The 17,446-nt window shown below is 47.1% G+C and overlaps 2 protein-coding genes across 3 annotated transcripts in view; both read right to left on the bottom strand.

Moving 5' to 3' along the window:
• adcy1a (adenylate cyclase 1a) overlaps window positions 1–6,532 on the bottom strand; it is a 21,669-nt gene extending 15,137 nt beyond the window's left edge. The window contains 3 exon segments of the mRNA XM_057056513.1: window positions 2,777–2,895; window positions 3,148–3,297; window positions 5,481–6,532. Of these exon segments, the coding sequence (XP_056912493.1) occupies window positions 2,777–2,895; window positions 3,148–3,297; window positions 5,481–6,089 (878 nt within the window). The 5' untranslated portion in view covers window positions 6,090–6,532.
• Window positions 6,533–12,603: 6,071 nt separating this feature from the next.
• On the bottom strand, window positions 12,604–17,039 carry LOC130538641 (NAD-dependent protein deacylase sirtuin-5, mitochondrial-like). Of its 2 annotated transcripts, none has more exons than XM_057056456.1 (9): window positions 16,892–17,039; window positions 15,947–16,051; window positions 15,651–15,784; window positions 15,355–15,580; window positions 14,974–15,061; window positions 14,800–14,853; window positions 13,671–13,794; window positions 13,468–13,583; window positions 12,604–13,361 (listed from the first exon to the last, which is right to left on the bottom strand). In XM_057056456.1, exons 2-9 carry the CDS (start codon window positions 16,038–16,040, stop codon window positions 13,289–13,291), a joined length of 909 nt encoding a protein of 302 aa, XP_056912436.1. In that variant the 5' UTR covers window positions 16,041–16,051; window positions 16,892–17,039; the 3' UTR covers window positions 12,604–13,288. The 2 variants fall into 2 exon arrangements, with proteins under 2 accessions (XP_056912436.1, XP_056912437.1); XM_057056457.1 differs by having other exon boundaries at window positions 15,947–16,108; window positions 16,892–16,965.
• Between the last annotated feature and the right edge of the window lie 407 nt (window positions 17,040–17,446).

The raw sequence follows: 17,446 nt of genomic DNA, 5'->3' as shown, positions 1-17,446 counted from the left end.
CATATCAACATCTCCACAGCGGAAACTAGTTAGCCCACCCTGTCGGAATTTATGTGGCCTTTAAAAACATGAACTTTGGTGCGAACTTTGAAGGGGAGAATACAAAAGCGTGCATCCACATTTTCTGGGCGAAGCTGGAGGGTGTGAAAGGGATGAGTCATCAGTTCTAACAGTCCCGACCGTGTCTGCAGGCCTCTCGCTGACGGCCTGACTGCTGACTGCATGTGGGCTCCTTCTCACAACGTGACAGCTCAACTACGGAGCTGCTAAATGTCGTCTGGTTTCCTCGCAGACGCCGCAGCAACCGTTGGAAGCGGTTCGACGATATGATGCCTGACCATCTGTGGCAGAGGAGCTACAGAGTCGTTAAGTGCAGCAATAGTTCAACGTTATATGTCTGATGTATATTTCCTGACGTAGATGCGGTCAGAGCATCTTAACTGTGCATTTACCCAACGTGGGAATTCAAACCACTGGGCTCAGGTACTTCCATATATGTGCCGTTACATGGAGAGGCATTGGAGACGTATATAGGTAGTGCTGATGTGAGGGCAATAAAGGTGCTAACACACCAACTCCTCGAGCTTCCTATGTGTTTAAACAGCCTGACACCCTGCTGACCTGCCTCATTTTGGCTCATCAATAAAATAATGAGCCAGCTATTCAATTTATAACCATTAAAGAATGTGCTGCTCATTCTGGAATTCCTTCCTTTTATTCCTGTTGAGACATTATTTTAGCTGTCTGTCCAGCCGCCGCATCCCTTGACGTGCCTACTGTAAAATCCTCTGAAAGCTGCCTTCATGGAGAGTGGCCGTCACAATACATCCACGTCATTTGATCTCAATGTTAGCGTTCTCAAAAGAAACCTTAAAAAGGGATGCTGAGGCTGCCGCGACTGTGCAGACGGCCGTTATCAGCCGGCAGCCGCAGCGAGATGGTCGCTTCTGCTGTCAGTAAACGGATTATGCAAATCTGAACTCGCTGAATTCAGATTCAAACGTTTGTGCGACGCCTAACAGGCAGAGTTCGCCGCTGGGTTGCGGCGATGCAAGTGTCGGACACGGAGGCAGGAAGCAGAGATCATCTGGAATTGTGTGAATGAGAACAAACAGCGACACATTCAAGAGCAACTCAGCCAATTGAAACATGGAAAAGCTGATTCCAAACTGAGGGAACTTCCAGGATGTTTCTACAACAGGCAGTGCAAACGGTTCCTCCATCCCCGCGGTAACGAGACCTTGTCAGATATCGTCTGATTACACAGCCTTCGCAGCCTCGTCTATTATTTACACACTATTGACAAATATTCCAGGAGGAAATATTCCCCCATTTATGCTCATTTCAGCCATTGCTGCGCCTTTTTCCCCACTTGTGCGGAAACAGACGTTCTGTGGAGGTAAATTACCATGCTGACATGAATTCTTGATACTATTTACTGTATTACATCTCAACCTAATGTAAGCTGATGTCAGTATCCCACATATTTACTATAAATATTGTGGCTGTCGACAAAAACCTCACAGCCGGAGCTGCTGTGTTTCTTCCTAATCACAGAAATCATAAGCAACCATGTTTTATCCGGTCAGGATCAGCCTCAGAGTGGCCTGTATCTGCAGGAGTCCAACGCATGAAAGCAATCAGCAGAAGTCCGCTGGGACGTGTCCATATTTATCTGGCACCCACACACACACAACACACACACACACACACGCACATACACACATGCTGTTATGCAACGAGAATTTAGTCTCCATTGCATTTAATACCCTGTAGCAACTTAATCCCTGAGCTGAACAAACTCTCCTCCTCGAGCCTCCTTGACGCTCCCGAGTGGAGAGGAAGAGAAGACGAGCGGGAGAGGAAATGAGGGAAGGCTGGAATGTGTTGAAGATGTAACAACGGGGTGAAAAAGGCTGATTAAAAGGTAGGTAAGGACGAGGAGAGCTTGGAATATCACAGATTGGCGAAGGGATAAATGAATGATGAAGGGTGATACAGTCAGCCGGGGCCGGCTGCAGCTGCAGGAACCTTTGTTTTTTTTTAACTTGCCTGATCACTTTAACAAAGTTTAACTCATTTTTGCAACATGTATAATAGAATAACAACACCACAGCAGGCAGACAGAATTCTCCAGTCACACATTTTAGTGTTGTTAGTCATTCAAAACTAGAATGCTGGAAAATTTCAGTTTGTGATATTGCCATTTTCCCCCTCAATGCAGGTCGGAAGCCAGGACAGAAAAAAAAAGAGGAAGAAGGCAGGAGGAGGAGGAGGAGATGAATGGAAGGCAGGAAAGACATTTACTGAGCTGGTTTCTTTTCTTTTCCCAGGCACACATGGAAGAAGGTAGTGGAAAAGCGCGAGGGATGCAGCCCGATTAAACACCTGGGTGTAGCCACAACCTGGAAACACACGTTCTGATCTTTTGGATAAGAAGTCGGTGCTCCTGTTGAGCAGCCTGGCAACCGTGCAGGATGCTGCAAAGTGCCAGCGGAGTCTCCTCCGAGCTAAGCCTCTCCGCTTCCATCCCTAACTAAAAGCCTTTCTTTCCCCTGGAGCCTGTCAATGTGACGGCCAACACGTCGGCAGCTCGGAGCCGCCGGCCGCGTTTGAGCATAAGTGCTGCGAACAAATACAGTTCATGCAAACACGTTTTAAAAATAAGCAACAAGTCATAAATCAGCTGCACTTTTCAGAAGCTAGCATCTTTAACGGAAGAGCTAACGGAAGTTATTCTGTAGATAAACAAACTATAAGATGGTATAGATCCTACCTGACATTGTCGTGGCGCTGGATGTAAATTTTGTGAAAGATCCTTTCGGGAGGCTTCAGGAAATCCTCTTTCATCTCCATAGCTACGTTCCTGGGCAACAGACTCATTAGCAGGCGCTCCTGTGTGTGTGTGTGTGTGTGTGTGTGTGTGTGTGTGTGTGTGTGTGTGTGTGTTTTGAAGAGGAGAAAAGGCAAAGTAATATTTAAAATGTATTCCTCAAGTCAAATCCATCATAAGATAAAGTGCTAGAAACAGTAATAAATGTGCCAGACGTAAAGGTATGAAATCTAACAGAACTGACTCACCGTGTTGGTGGTGGGGGTGGGGGGGGGATCAGATTTACTGGGGTGTGTACCTGTGGGCGCTCTCACCTGCTTCTCGTTCTCGTCCTCCATGCGGAGCCTCTCCTCGATGCAGTTGCGGGCCTGCAGGAAGGCTTTCCTCTGGGCTCGCTCCGTCAGGATGCGCACAAACAGCCCCGACAGGTTGACACTGGTGAACAGCACCGTGTTGGCAACCAACTGTAAACGGGAAAAAAAACACAGAAAATAGACCATATTAGCGGGGTCTTTAAAGACAGGTGCAGCAGGATGTGTCATAAAAGGCTCAGTTTCAATTCTTGCCCAATAGAGATGCACCGTTTACCATGAATACATGAAACTACAATATATAATATATTGTATATATAACTACAATGAAGCTCAAACTTTATCCTTTTGGATAGAATGCATTTGTTTGATGCACAACAGAACCACAGTTAGCAGGGTTGCTAATTTGCATTAGCGGCTATTCGTATTTAATCTGCAAGTCTTAACATTTTGAATGTCATGGTGCTTAAAATGCCTCTAAGCTGGGTAAAATTTGGAAAACGCACATCGAAGTGAGTCTCAGCGAGTATCCAAGTCCCATCTTTTTTTCCCCCCAAACTGGAATGAATACATTTCTCCCACATGGCGGAACCGTGGCGATGCACCTCGGCCCGTACAATTTCTGTGCGTGTGACATTAGGGCTTCTCTGACACTTTGCTCCAGTTCATCCATCACAGCCGCCTGGCTGCTTCAACCTTGTTCAGGACAAAAAAAAAATTGCGTGATTTTTTTTCCCTCCTGCTCGACTGCTGTCGTCGAGCTGTGAGATGGCGACACAATCTCAGCAAGGTCCTGCAAGTAACAACTATTCCATGGTAGGAGACGCCAAACTGATAATAGTGTGATTTTAGGGCATTTGCTGCATGAGTGAGCTTCATAAATACACCGATACACCTCCTCATATTCAACAAACTCCTGTTGCCAGTGACGGGCACGATTCCCAACCTAATGAATAATGGATCGCCTTAAAAAGACTCCTCTTGGCTGTGTGTGCTTGGCGGGAGCGTTGGCAGACGCGTTCAAACAGTGTTCAAGTTACTTTGCGGCTTCCAGGAAGTAAGACGTGGTTGCTTTTTTAACCGAATGGTGTAAAACACTCACACCTCTGCCTGTGCGTGGTGAACACGCCAATTTTCCTTAAGATGGCGAGATTTTCTGTCCACAAAGTGACTCTTTTTCAAACAAATACAGCAGCTACCTTAAAGTCTTTGACTCATAAACATCGCTTTTCCCCATATTTTAATTATAAATATCAATCTTTGCGTAAAATAGGACACAGTTCATCAATTGTTATACTGGTCACCTCAGACTGCAAATAAAGGAATCACGGCTGATAAGCAGAGATTTCTCCCAGCTGCTTCCTCGTCTTCACACAGCACTCTCCTCAGTAATAAGATATTCAGGTAGACAGAGACGTACAGTAGTCTGGGACCTGGGTGGGCGGATGGGGGGGTGAGAGCCTGGCCTGTGCAGGGTCAGGCCTCACAGCTCATCTCCTAGCTTAATGGATTAGCTATCTCGGGTAGTCCAGCTAACTCTGTCCTTCACAGGGCCACGCAGGTATCTCATTGCTTACGTGTGGGAAAACACCCCCCCCACCAACACACACACACACACATATACACACTTCCCCCCGAGTGAATACGCTGTCATCCTCCGAGGGTATGATGAACTCGCCGCGTCCCAATTTTTCTGCCTGAGAAAGGCACAATCTTCATGTCATATGCTGCGAAATGTTCCATTTGATTTGACTCTGCGTGCGTGTGAGAGTGTGAGTGTGTGTGTGTATCCTTGTGCATGTGAGTTTCATTGCCACATATAAATGGTCAACATACATATAAACAACTTTCTGCTGCAGCTGATGAAAAATGACGTGTTTGATTGGGTCTTCTGAAGGATATTACGGTGAAAGTGGCATTTTGGTGTGTGTGTGTGTGTGTGTGTGTGTGTGTGTGTGTGTGTGTGTGTGTGTGTGCTGGCCCCTCTGTTTGCCCTACTTCTGTTGCTGGCAGGATGTCACTCCAGCTCTTCATTCCCTTTGGCAACACCTTTGAGGCTGAATCACATCCGCAGAGAAACAGCCATGAACAGTGAGCTGTGCTCGATCCCACTTATTAAAAAATCATCCCTGTGACTTCACCTGACATGATCCCTCCCTCTGGCAAATATGTATATGACTATACATTATATAGTCGCTGTCGGTGGTTGTGAACTGACTTTTGTTTCATTTCGGTTCGTCTATAGCCACAGCGTGTATTCTAATATATAGAGGAAGCAGAGGAGGCTAAATGCTGGGTAATAAAGATGTTTATGCAACAGTAAAAGCTATACGTACCGTTCTCCACAGTTTCTGCGTTTTCACTGTGACAGAGCTGGCTGTCACTATCAAGTGCGAGATGGACACCATGATTCCCAACACCACGGCCAGGACCGTCCGCACAGGCAGGAGCGCATAGGCGACGAATGTGACCAGGATGAGCTGCCACATGCCTTGTTCCGGGGACGTCGGCGGATCCAGCCCCATCGCGCCCAGGGAGAAGGGGCAGCAGAGGAAAGAGAAAGTGAAGCCGAAGAGCAGCGTCAGGTTGACGATCTGTTGGAGCTGAGTCACTTGCAGGTACTTGACATTAGTTACGATGAAGAGGGAGAGGAAGATGACACAGTGCACCGGATGGGACCCCTTGGAGATGGTGAGGCTGGGGCCGGACAGCAACTCCACCACGGCCAGCGCGGCGGACATGGAGATGAGGACGGCCAGGGCTTTGAGTGTGGACGTCTGCTCCAGTTTCAGGTTGTAGTTCTGGAACAGGGACTCCAACTCCTTGCAGTCGAACTCGTCCTCGCAGACGATGGTGGTCAGGGGGACGCCCGATGGACAGTGACTTCTCTTCCGCCTGGTTTTGACTTTCTGAAACGATATTTCCTCCATGTCAGTGCCATTCATAAACTGAACACCTGCTCGCAGCTTCGGTCGAGCCGTATCCCGCTCTGACGCACACCGGAGCCAGCGGTGGAAGACGCGCACGGGCAGCCTGGAGGCAGGCACGGCGATCCGCACAGCCCAGACTGGCCGGTGGCCACAAGGCGCAGTCCACACTATCCACAGGTTGATGAGTCTTGTCCAGAAAGATCAGCCACCACCGAGCCCGCCATGCTTCCCTTCCTCTCCTCCCCTCGTTAATAATCGCGGTATTTAAAAAAAAAAAAAAAAATCAAATCTTTTCGTTGGAGCGCAACGCGAGGAGCAGCGCGCACAGCGTCTGGTTCCGACGGCAAAAGCTTTTTTTGCGGGGCTCAGATAGGATCACGCCTGCGCATTATGAGGTGAAGATAAGACAGGTCTCAGCTGCTCGCAGTCAATAGATGTGGCTGGTGTGAGCCTCTGCCTCGCTCTCTCTTATGGAAGAGTCTTCATCATCCCGCTCTTTCCCCCCACGCAGACGTTCCCTTCACGTTTAAATCTTAACATATGTGAGGTCATTTAAGCCCCTCCACACACACACACACACACACACACACACACACGCACACACACGACATAGTTGTCATTAGAATTCTCCCCCACCCAGCTGCTGTCACACTTTAGCCTGGCACCGACCAGGGATATCCTACTGGCACAAACCCATCCATCATGATTCCTCTGCTGCCACCTTCACCATCGGCACCCTCTTGGCATTCAGAGGGTGGTGTCTCATTCATTACCAAGTGGGGGATTAGTCATCCGTCACAGGCCGCTGCCGCCTTGACCTGGCAGCAACAGGGAGGGTGTAAGAAAGTGACAGATGGACGCCAAAAGTCCGCCGCTCCACCAGGACACGGACGTGGCTTGTGCCTGCCTCCCCTGGCTCCGTATACTGTCACTGCTGTTAGCTTTCCCTGAGTGATGCGCCGCCTGGCAGCTGAAATGGAGAAAGGTGTCAAAATGGAAGCGTAAATATTTGGTGTGGAGGAGGGGTCTGACTATACAGCAATTAATGTATGCAAACACATCATGTCCGCGGATGCTGGACAGCTGTTTAATTGTCTTTTATGGAAGCTGGAAGAACCTCCAGAGACATTTGGGGCCAGTAGGCCTATTTAGCCTCCCTCCAGTTCTCCTCTGTAAAATTTGCTGCTGACATCTTCTGAAGATAAACCAACGATCATTGAGGAGGGTTTTAAACGCAGCAGTTTTGTTGCATGCCGACGAACCGGAATCGGTTAATAATCCCTGCAAATGTGATTTTATTCCTCGGCCGTCCCTCTAAATAATTCACCTCACCCTTACCTTCTGCTCTGTTACCGACTGCCCATCCTGCTCTTCCATTATCTCCCCCCACTCCTCTGAGAACACGATACGGGACACCAGATCTAGGACAAGTTGTCTCTCTGTGAAGGCTCGGTCTTATCTATAAGGTCCACAAAAACATTCACGGCGCTGCGCCCTGGACCGAAGAGCATGAAAAGAAACAAGCCCAGCAGTCATTTGCAGTCTGTTGACCAGAGTGTAATTAATCTGGAATGGATTGCCTGTCGTCGCCCTCAGTATTTCCACGTGTATCCTAATTAATCACAATAATCAGAGTGCTGATTGCCTTTTTTTTTTTAAATTCTGAAAAGTCATCACACATTGCATTTGATGCAAATGTCAGCCTCCATGCTAATCTGACATTCATGCTGCCATTTTGTGTATCAGCGCACGCAGACGTGTACTTGCTCTGAACACGGCTGATTGACAGTCGCCGTGGCCTGTTTGTTAGCGGTGGAACAGGGGCGGATGGACTCTGGGGCGAGACAGGGCGTTATTCCCTGGGCTCTCCTGGTGCACGTCGCGTTCCATGAGCCCTCATCTTCTGAGAACAAAGCAAGGTCTTATGGGAGTTCATGCCACAAAGCTCCCATCCAAGGACACTGGACAAGGAGACGGCCGCCTATTTGCTGCGGAAAAAAAGAGAGCTCCTTTCCCATCCTCCCCCTCCGCCTGTCTGTTTGTGTTTGGAAATTTGGAAAAATTGCGATAACAGCTTGATGACTCAACCGTCGGAGCTCCCTTGAGCGAACCAGATCTCCTCGGCCGCATGTCAGTCGCACCGCTACTCTCCAAACAGCCGATCCGCCACACATGAAAGATGCTTGTGAGTGTTTCATGTTTCAAAATAATCGCGTCGCTCGTCGGGCGGGCGGCGAGACACCGTGTCTCCCTCTTCGCGGGCTCCTTGAAATAGATCCGTGCGGCCTTTAATTCCGCAAGCGGGGGTTTATGCATCACGGCTTTGGTCCAGGATGTGTTCATACAAAAGCAGCATATAGAAAAGAGCGTTCAGACATGCTGCCTCCATTTAAATGGTGCTTTACATTCGCTGTCACCATGTGCTCATCTGTAATGATAGCTCAGCACCGGGCAAGTCCCACCAGCGTTCAGATGTGTAGCTCTGCTGCTCTTGTAATCACAGACACGTTGGCTCAACACCAGCAAATGAAAGAACCAGGCCGGGCCCAAGAGGGCCTCGCAGCGCATGTTGTGAATTAGCTGATGTCAGCCTTAATTAAAATGTGTCAGGGAGGGAAATAAGAGCAAAAAATACACCTTTTCCACATCGTCAGGTGCTTTCCTGCCCCAGTTTGTGGAAATTTGAGGTGCATGTGGCACGAGCTTCACGCCCACACTGCCCCTCCAGTAATGGTGATAAATGCGTATGCGCTCTTATTTATGAAAAAAAGCACACGAGGTATAAATCAAACGTGACCATGAGCCAGCTATTACTCACACAAAGTCAAGAGGAATGAGTCCGAATTGGGCCTGGGAGAGAAAACCAGTAGAAGTCCATTTGTCAAGACTGGAACTGTGATTATCAAATCAACAAAATCAGCGAGTGCATCCTTCATTTGACACAGACCGCCCCCCCCCAACCTCCACCTCCAAAACACATCTGTAACCTCCATTCAAACAGTCGTCTGCTGGATCACCCAAGGTCGGCGAGCAGCTCCAGACACTTCAAACACGTGTGTGATGTGGGAGGAACAGTTTTTTCCAGATGAAGACGTTCAGGTTTTGTGATCTCAGAGGGACTCCAGCAGGAGGAACCCCCGGCTTCCCAGTTATTTCGATTCCAATCACTTCCCTGACAGGTTAAAACATGTTAGACCTGCAAGAAGAAAAACCCTGGGTCAAAACGATCTTGGTTAAAAGTCAATATTTGGTGTCAAAAATCAATTTTAGATTCTTAACTGGAGGACAGAGTAAACGCTTGATTTTCCGCAGTAATTTAGAGAAAATTGCCTCTGAACACTGTTTTAGCCCTCTCAAATATTGGTTGCAAAGAGCAGCGACTGCCTTAAAGGGGTACGGGCGACGGCGTCCTGTTTTCTCGCGACAGCTGGCTGATTGCAACCTTTTGCTTATCACAGACGACGCCACCCTCCCAATCTCCCGCTCGCATCAGCATTGCTAATAAGCTCAGCGGCTGACAGACATTTATGTCAGCCGCGGACGGACGAGGATTATTGTGCAAAGAGAGCGAAGGATTCCTCCCCTTTACATTTGCTCCTCTTTAATAAGGTGCTGATAGAAAAACTGTCTTTTTTTGGCAGGACAGGACAGCAGAATAAAACACGTTCATGCAAAATAATAGCGAAAGCAAGGTCACCCACTCCTGTATGTGAGCTTACACTGGATCAATGGCCATCAGGTGCAAGAGATTCAAGTGCAGACCCCCCCAACACACACACACACACACACACACACACACACACACACACACACACACACACACACAGAGCGAAATCCTCTTAAAGCACCTGATAGTTTGAGTAATCTGGGAGGTGTGTGAGCGGGCGTGTCTGCCCGTTTGCATCCAGTCCATGTGCCTCGTCTCCTCCCACCGAGGCCGTCTCCCAAAGCTTCACGTGTGCGGCTCAGTTTCGGTGCCAGTGGCCACCTTGGCCCTGGAGTTAGTTCCGCCGGGGCATTAGAACGTTTTACAGCTTAATGTCTGCTGGTTCTACCTGTTGTAATGAGATTGCTGCTGCTAAATAAAAAGCTGAGGGGGGGACACAGCGAATCACAGTCGGACTGGGTGGAGGAAAAGGTCATGTGCTCGTGATGACTCTTGCTTTTTGGTGGAGCCTGTCGAATGGGCCTGAAATTGCCAACCCAGGAGAGTTAGAACCAACACTGCTGTCATTTAGGGTGTCGTCGTAGAATGTTGTATCTTCATATTCATGACAAGCTCAGGTGGTCACTCTTGTGATGGAAGGTCATTGAAGGGATCCCAGAGCCCTGAAGGCTACATGTTGAGGTGTCCAGGACCTCACCAACAGGCATCTTCAGTGCATGAATGCTTCTATTCCTAGATCCCGTTGGGTTATTCTGCCATCGGTGTGAACAGGAAATGTAAAGCCCTTTAAGCAGTGGGAGAAGTGCTGTACAAACACAGTCCATGTACCTTTAGGCCCGTCCTGTCAGCAGCACAAAGATTACCAACATCTGCACCTGCTTTGCTTTCTCAACTTGTCAACATGTGGGGCAGGCGTGTGTTTCTTTAAGTGAGCCATCGTGTTGCTCTGGAAGCCATGTGCAGTCTAATCCACACCGAAATGGGATGAAACAAAAAAAAAGAGGCGTTGCAGGGATGAGAGACAGGCGCAGAGAGCCTATGGACACATCTGTCCTGATGCTAAAATACCAACCTAAAGCACGCTGAGCGGTTCAGAGGCGGTCAGCTATAAAGAATTCATCCCGGGACCAAAACAAAACACGCCAAAGACGCCATAATGGATGAGATCTTAAAGACACAAACAAGCATGTGCAGGCAGAGCGGGGACAGCTTCCTCTTCCTCTCCCTCCGGCCCGCAGCGCCGCTCTTATAGGAGCTACTTGTCTGAGGCGGGGCCAGTGATCAATAACTGGGGGGAAGGAAAAATGGTCAAGCGGCTTTGATACTAATTACTGCAGAGTTAGAGCAGATTAGTTTGCACCTGAGCCCCCGTCTTAACAACAACTCCCTCCCCATCAGGCTACCTAGAAGCAGCAGCAGCAGCGGCAGGGAGACGGGAGGACACCTCAGCCTGTTTATGGAGCCATCTTGTTTGTTGCTGCCTCTCATGGCAGAGCTGCTGAGCTTCCTTCTTCGAGAAATCATCCAAAAGTGGACGTTGAAAGTAACAAAGAGGTCACTATTTCCTCTGGTTTTACCTCGGGATCCATCCCTGCTGAAGCGAGACACCGTGAGACGGAGGAGGACGTGGCTGAGTTTGACTCAACCTGACATTTTACATGCGTGTGAGAGACGTGGCCCCGGCCTCTGCTGCTCTCAGGTGACCTTCGACCCTCCCAAATCTCGGCTCCTGAAGCCCCACACGTCTGAGGAATCCTCCCACTTCCACTCAGAGATCCGAGTGGAAGTTCATCGTGGCGCCGCTGCAGCGAGCGAAGCCCCGGAGGCGTCCGCCTTGACAGGAGCTCCACGCGTTTTGACAAAATGTTATTATGCTTAACATACAGAGCCAATAACCTCCAAGACTTCTAAATGATTCAACCCTAACCCAGATGATGTTGAATAATTTAAGCGACACACTGGAAAGTGTCCCGTATATAAATGTTATTGAATCAAAATGAACCAATAAGAACACGGCGTCGCCGCTGTCATGTTCCGTGCTGACGCCATCGCTGGTGACATCCAGAAAGGTCTGCAGACGCGTCGTTTATCGTCCCACATCAGGAAAACGAGCGTCAGCAAGTGTCGAAGCTGCAGCCGAAATTATTCACATTCCCTCTGAATAAAAGGGCCAATATTCCATGAAGGTTTCCACCTGACAAATAGGAGCAATAGGACATAATGTCCATTTGGGGGAGGAGGTGGTTAAGAGGAGGAAATGAGGAAATGTAATCAGAGAGATGATGATGGTTTAACATCAACAGGTGGAGACGCAGCAGACGGGAGGATCTGATTTGGATGCTAATTGTTGAGCGGTATGAGTGGGGAGGCACCGCTGCCACATGAGAGAATACCAATACTTGTCCTTTACAGCTGTGACTCTTCATAGCTTTTCCCATCAGCTCCTGGAAAGTCAATGAATCCCAACTAAAAGCTCTTTAAGCAAACACCTGCTGAAGGCTGCAGTTCGAAAGATTAACCTTAGCTCAACCACGCGTGGAAGCCTCTGCTTTCTTTATCGAGTTATCCGAAGTTTTTCCCAGGAACACGACCTCCAGCGCTCACTTAAACGACTCCTACCTTCATTTCCACTCAATGACTTAATTGTGTTTCGCTGCTCCATTAACAAGAGACCACAGAGCCGTTTGTCACACTTTAAAGGACAAGAAGAAAAGGCTGAAGGACGTTTCTGGCATCTTCTGCGGTTTCTGACTTTTTCCTTTGGAAATATGCCTTTCAGGGCTGCACCAGGGGGCTTTTGGACACCTTCAGCAGCATTATTGTAGCTATATTCCCATGAATAACACAAGAGAGCCTGAAACATACATTTGGTGTTTTAATAGTTATGATTACATTGGTATATTTTATAGAATAAAAAGAAATGCAAAAGATTCAATGTAAAAAAAACCAACCCTGAACAATGCAACCATTCAATGAAATTTATAAAAATGCATTCTGATATTATTCCATGAATGTAACGTTAACACTCCACCGAGTCTCATCTCACTTTGTAACATCAGGTCATTCGCAGCCGAGACTCAACGTTTGGTCGACGCTGTATAAAGTTTTTAAAGGCACGAGATGATGATATAGCTCCGAGTAAGAAAGTACAAAATATTGTCAGCTAGCATAGTTAATAATATGCATTAGTGTAAAGTTTGACTGCAGAGAAACTGAAAAATAGAAGTCTGATCAGCACCTCAATATGCATCTGATATAAAGAACAGCAAAGAGGGTTTTTTTTTTCCTATGGAAAATAATTACATACATAGTGCATTTATTTTTCTAACGAGCAGAACGACAGATATGAAACTAAATATCCCATTTCCTGTATATTCAAGTATTAAGCAGCATTCTGTAGCCCTCAAAACATCAACCGCTAAAGTGATTATGAGGCATTCTGGGAAAATGAACGAATGCCGTCAATCACCCCCCCCCCCCCCCCATCTGGCTTTGACTGCGCTGGATTAATTCATTGGTTGCTGTTTGTACGGATGTTCTGGACCTTCTACATGAACTCTGACTCATGCTGCGCCAAAGCTGGAGGTAGCGTAGTTCCGCATGGACCCTGGAAATGGTGCCTGGGGAACATCACACGGAAGTTTAGAGTGGATGACGCCACACTGGCTTTTGACTTGCAACTTTCTTTCTTTTTTTAAACCAGCTGGAGGTTCTCGGCTGACTCACGTGAAGTATTCTGTTTTGGGGGTTGTTTTCGTGTTGAATTCTGCCACTGGAACGCCCCTGGAGGCAATCAGGGGGCCGAACATGGCTGCTGGGTAAACGATGGAGGAGGTGCCCACCTGCAAGTTAACAGGGAGCCCATGAAAACTTGGAAAATGCTTGATTGAAAAAAAAGAGAACAGCGTGATATGCATTTGGGAACCCACCACAAGGCAAAGGTCACAGACTTCCATCTCTTTTTCCACTTTGGTCAGGATGTGAGAGTCCAGGGTTTCTCCAAAAAATACCATGTTGGGCCTCAGCAGACCGTTGCAATCGCTCTTGTCACACCTTAAGAGCAGCAGGAAAAACAGCACGCCGGTATTGAATTACATCCTTCCTAAATAAGCTCCGACCATTTCAAAAATGGCTCCACAACTCTCCGTATTCCTGCTCACAGTGCAATTTATTTTGGCGGTGCTGCGGTTCAATGTGAACATTTCCATTAACACTCACATATTGAAGTTTTTCAGGGTGAAAATCTGAGAGCAAGTTTTGCTCAAAAAAGAAAACCGGGAGGTTCGAAGCACACTAGCGCCACCACGTGGACAGCGTCGGTATGACCCACTCACAGCAGCGATTTAAACCTTCCATTCAATATTCTTGGAAATATTATCTATCTCTGAGGATTCTCTGGAGAAACTCCAGCCAAAAACAGTTTCTGTTTTTATATTTTTTAAAAAATATATCATTTTCACCTCGGTGGCACGAGATCCAGGTGGAATCACTCAAATCTCAAATTAGCTTCAAACCACAGTGAGAAAATACTTATTTACACATTTACGTTACATGAAATTTTAAAAAAGCTTCATCAAACTACTTTGAGTGTCAAAAATCTCGATTCCATTCAGATTGTAATTTAGTGAGGGATCCGTTTGCCACATATACTGTGTAAAACCGTATTTATAATAGTTGAAACAGGTGAAAGAGTAGTGAACTGTCAGTACTCTGATCAGAACCACACAATAGGTTCAGCAGACGTTCAGATCCAGTCAGGTTAACCCAACTCTTGCTAGCAGGACAGCATCAATACACTTAAACTTGCCCAAAGCGCTGAGGCTTGCTCCTTAATTTAATCATGATGTGCTGCTAAATGAAACACAACTCCAAATATTTTTACTTTTGAAAACTCTGTCAGTGGCAGATTCAAATAAAACGCAGTGCAGTAAATCTCCTCGGACTCAGACGGGTGATTTAATCCACTGCTGCCCTGCAGAACGCATCTAAGTCGTGTTTACTGTCTAATGTGGGGCTTAAAAAAGGCTCAGAGATGTTGTGAACATCGAGTAATCCCACCTTGGCAGTTTGTCCACGGGAATGTGGGCATCAGCAACATCTGGGTCAGGTGCACTGTACATCAAAAACAAACACCGTGGGTTACACAGTGCACGGAGGGCAAACCAAAGGCACCAGGACACGAATCCTGCGTGTTTATCAGTGTGTGTTTACTCCCGAGGGGCTGCTTTTTACCCTTTGCCCATCAGGGAGGGACATATGGGGTTGCGCTTGTTGACGGCAACGTCCCCGCAGCTCAAACAGCGCGTCTCCATCAGACTGCCTGCAGACACACACCGACACCACAGCTGTTTAGGCGCTTCACAACATGTCGGCAATGCACATTTCACTCAAATAAAACCGTAAATAACTGGTTAGAAATGAGCAAAACACAGTGAGACGCTTATTTTGCTTGACTGTAAAATATAGAACAAAGAAATAAACAATGTTCTAAGAAGCGATCCGTTTCATCAGAGCATATCAAACTTTTGGATGAGAGATCATTTCTTCCATATCATTATTAGGACTGGATCTATTCGACCATATTTGTGTTGGATGAAATAATCGCCCGGTCACCGTGAACTCTGAGCACGTGTTTCGACCCGGCCTGATGGTGAAGGTCATCGATGCACTGCGTGATGACGACCACCGAGCGTCCCTGCTTCCTCAGCCGGGCTTCGCACTCCGCTATGGCCAGGTGGGCGGCGTTGGGCTTCTTGTTCAACGCCACGTCCCTCCTGTATTGGTAGAACTCCCAGACCCGCGATGGAGTTCGAGAGAAGGCCTCTGGCGTTGCCAGGTCCTGCGAAGAGGAAAGAAACATTTGGATTTTAAGCCGAGTCCCAAATAAAATCCACGTGTGTTTTTAATACCTGTGACAACCATTTCCTCCACTTCTCATTCTGCCCCCTGAAGGTGGGCACTCCGCTCTCAGCGCTCACACCTGCCCCTGTGATGACGGCTATGTGTTTAGCTTTGGAGAAAAGCTCACGGAATTCCAGCATGTCTGAAACAGAACCAACACACAGTATTAAGGCGTGGAAATAAATGTGGCTTCAGTCATTGTGGCCTGGCTGTCAGAAGGAACGGCGTAACTTGGTTGTGGGCTTCTCCTGACGTGACACATTAGCAAACAAACATTATCTAATCAGAGCAGCATTCATTTTACCAGAGTTGGGTCTTACAACATCCGGCAACGGCCCTCTGGTCACACCAGTGGAGCACAGGCGAATCCCCAGCGTAAGCGCGGTTCGACGGAGCATTGTCCTTGTTCCTACAGATGAAGGACGAGTCAAAAAAAGGGGACAAAACACTCCTGTCTCAATGTCGCCTATACAGTGGATAAACTGCGGCTACAGACAACATTGGCAGTTTTTTCATGCATAAAAATGGGTCTTTGGTGCAATTTGGCATAGAAAACAAGCAAAATATGTCACCCAGGATCCTCTTTTGTCAATGCAAATAAGATGTGTCGCGAAATGAGAGAATCAATTTAAAACGTGCGCACACGTCAGACGTATTGCGCAATGTCAATGAGCTGGCCTGAAGTGTGAATAACCTTATGAACTCTTATATTTAAGCTTACAGGAAGAGCGATTAGGGAGTTGGACAAATATAGAGTTCGGCAAAAGGTGCAGCAGCTGCTTCAGTGTTGGGAAGGAAAGAAAGAAAGGGCTCCGTGGAGCCTGTCCAAACTGGATTTACAGGCTGCTAGTTTAAAAATTGCGCAATGTCTTGCATTAGACAGTGAGTCAAATTATTGCAGAATTTCTTCCTTCTCTCCAGTTTTAAAGCGAAGTTGCGACCAAATGAGGCTGCTCGTTTTGTTTTTCCTACAGCTTTCTGCAGGATCCGTAGCCAAACTAAACCTGGACGAGATTATAGACCGATCACATATCTTAATTTGGTGTAAGAGAACCTAAGAGTTGCTGACAGAGTTCTTCCCTAACAGTAAATTAATTCGACATTAGCGCATCGGACAGCAACGCCAATTATCTCCCGAGTTAGCAAGCAGAAGAACGCGTCACCAGACCGACTCTACCGGCAATAACAACCAAACACAATCGGTGTTCTTGTTGGTTTAAACTCGAGTGACTTAACGCGATGTTCTTACCTTAATTTATAATCCGGTTTCGGAGCAGAAAGAAGCGCAGATTTTATTTACCACCGATAAACACGAGTGGCCGTAAAGTGACCACTCTGTCGTAAACCAGGCGCTGGGCTCTCAAGTGTCGTACAAAGGAGAGAGCGACCCCTAGTGGCGGATGGCTGTAAATGACATTCATTCACAATCATCCATTCATTCATTTTTGAGTTCACTCTTCATGATGTCGACTTCTCAGCTGCCATAGAAGGTTTGGCTGTATTCATTTATAAAAACTATAAATACATATGAACAAACTAATAATATAAAATCAATTCAGCTGATTCCATGCGCTTACCTTTGACTTTTTAATTGCTTAGATTCATTACAACAAAAGTGTGCAAGACTATACTTAACTAAAAATAATGCATTTGCGTATATGTTTTCCAGCCTGCATATGTTGCGTTTTTATGTCGCAGATATACTGTATCTCTGTCTGTCTGTCCGTCTGTCTGTCTCTCGCTCTCTGTCTGATCTGTCTGATCTGTCTGTCTGTTCCCTCCATCTCTCTCTCTCTCTCTCTCT

The sequence above is a fragment of the Takifugu flavidus genome, chromosome 15 (genome assembly GCF_003711565.1).
Source record: "Takifugu flavidus isolate HTHZ2018 chromosome 15, ASM371156v2, whole genome shotgun sequence".
Lineage (NCBI taxonomy): Eukaryota > Metazoa > Chordata > Actinopteri > Tetraodontiformes > Tetraodontidae > Takifugu > Takifugu flavidus.
Note: the sequence above shows the minus strand (reverse complement) of the source record. Positions and strands in the feature narration are given on the sequence as shown.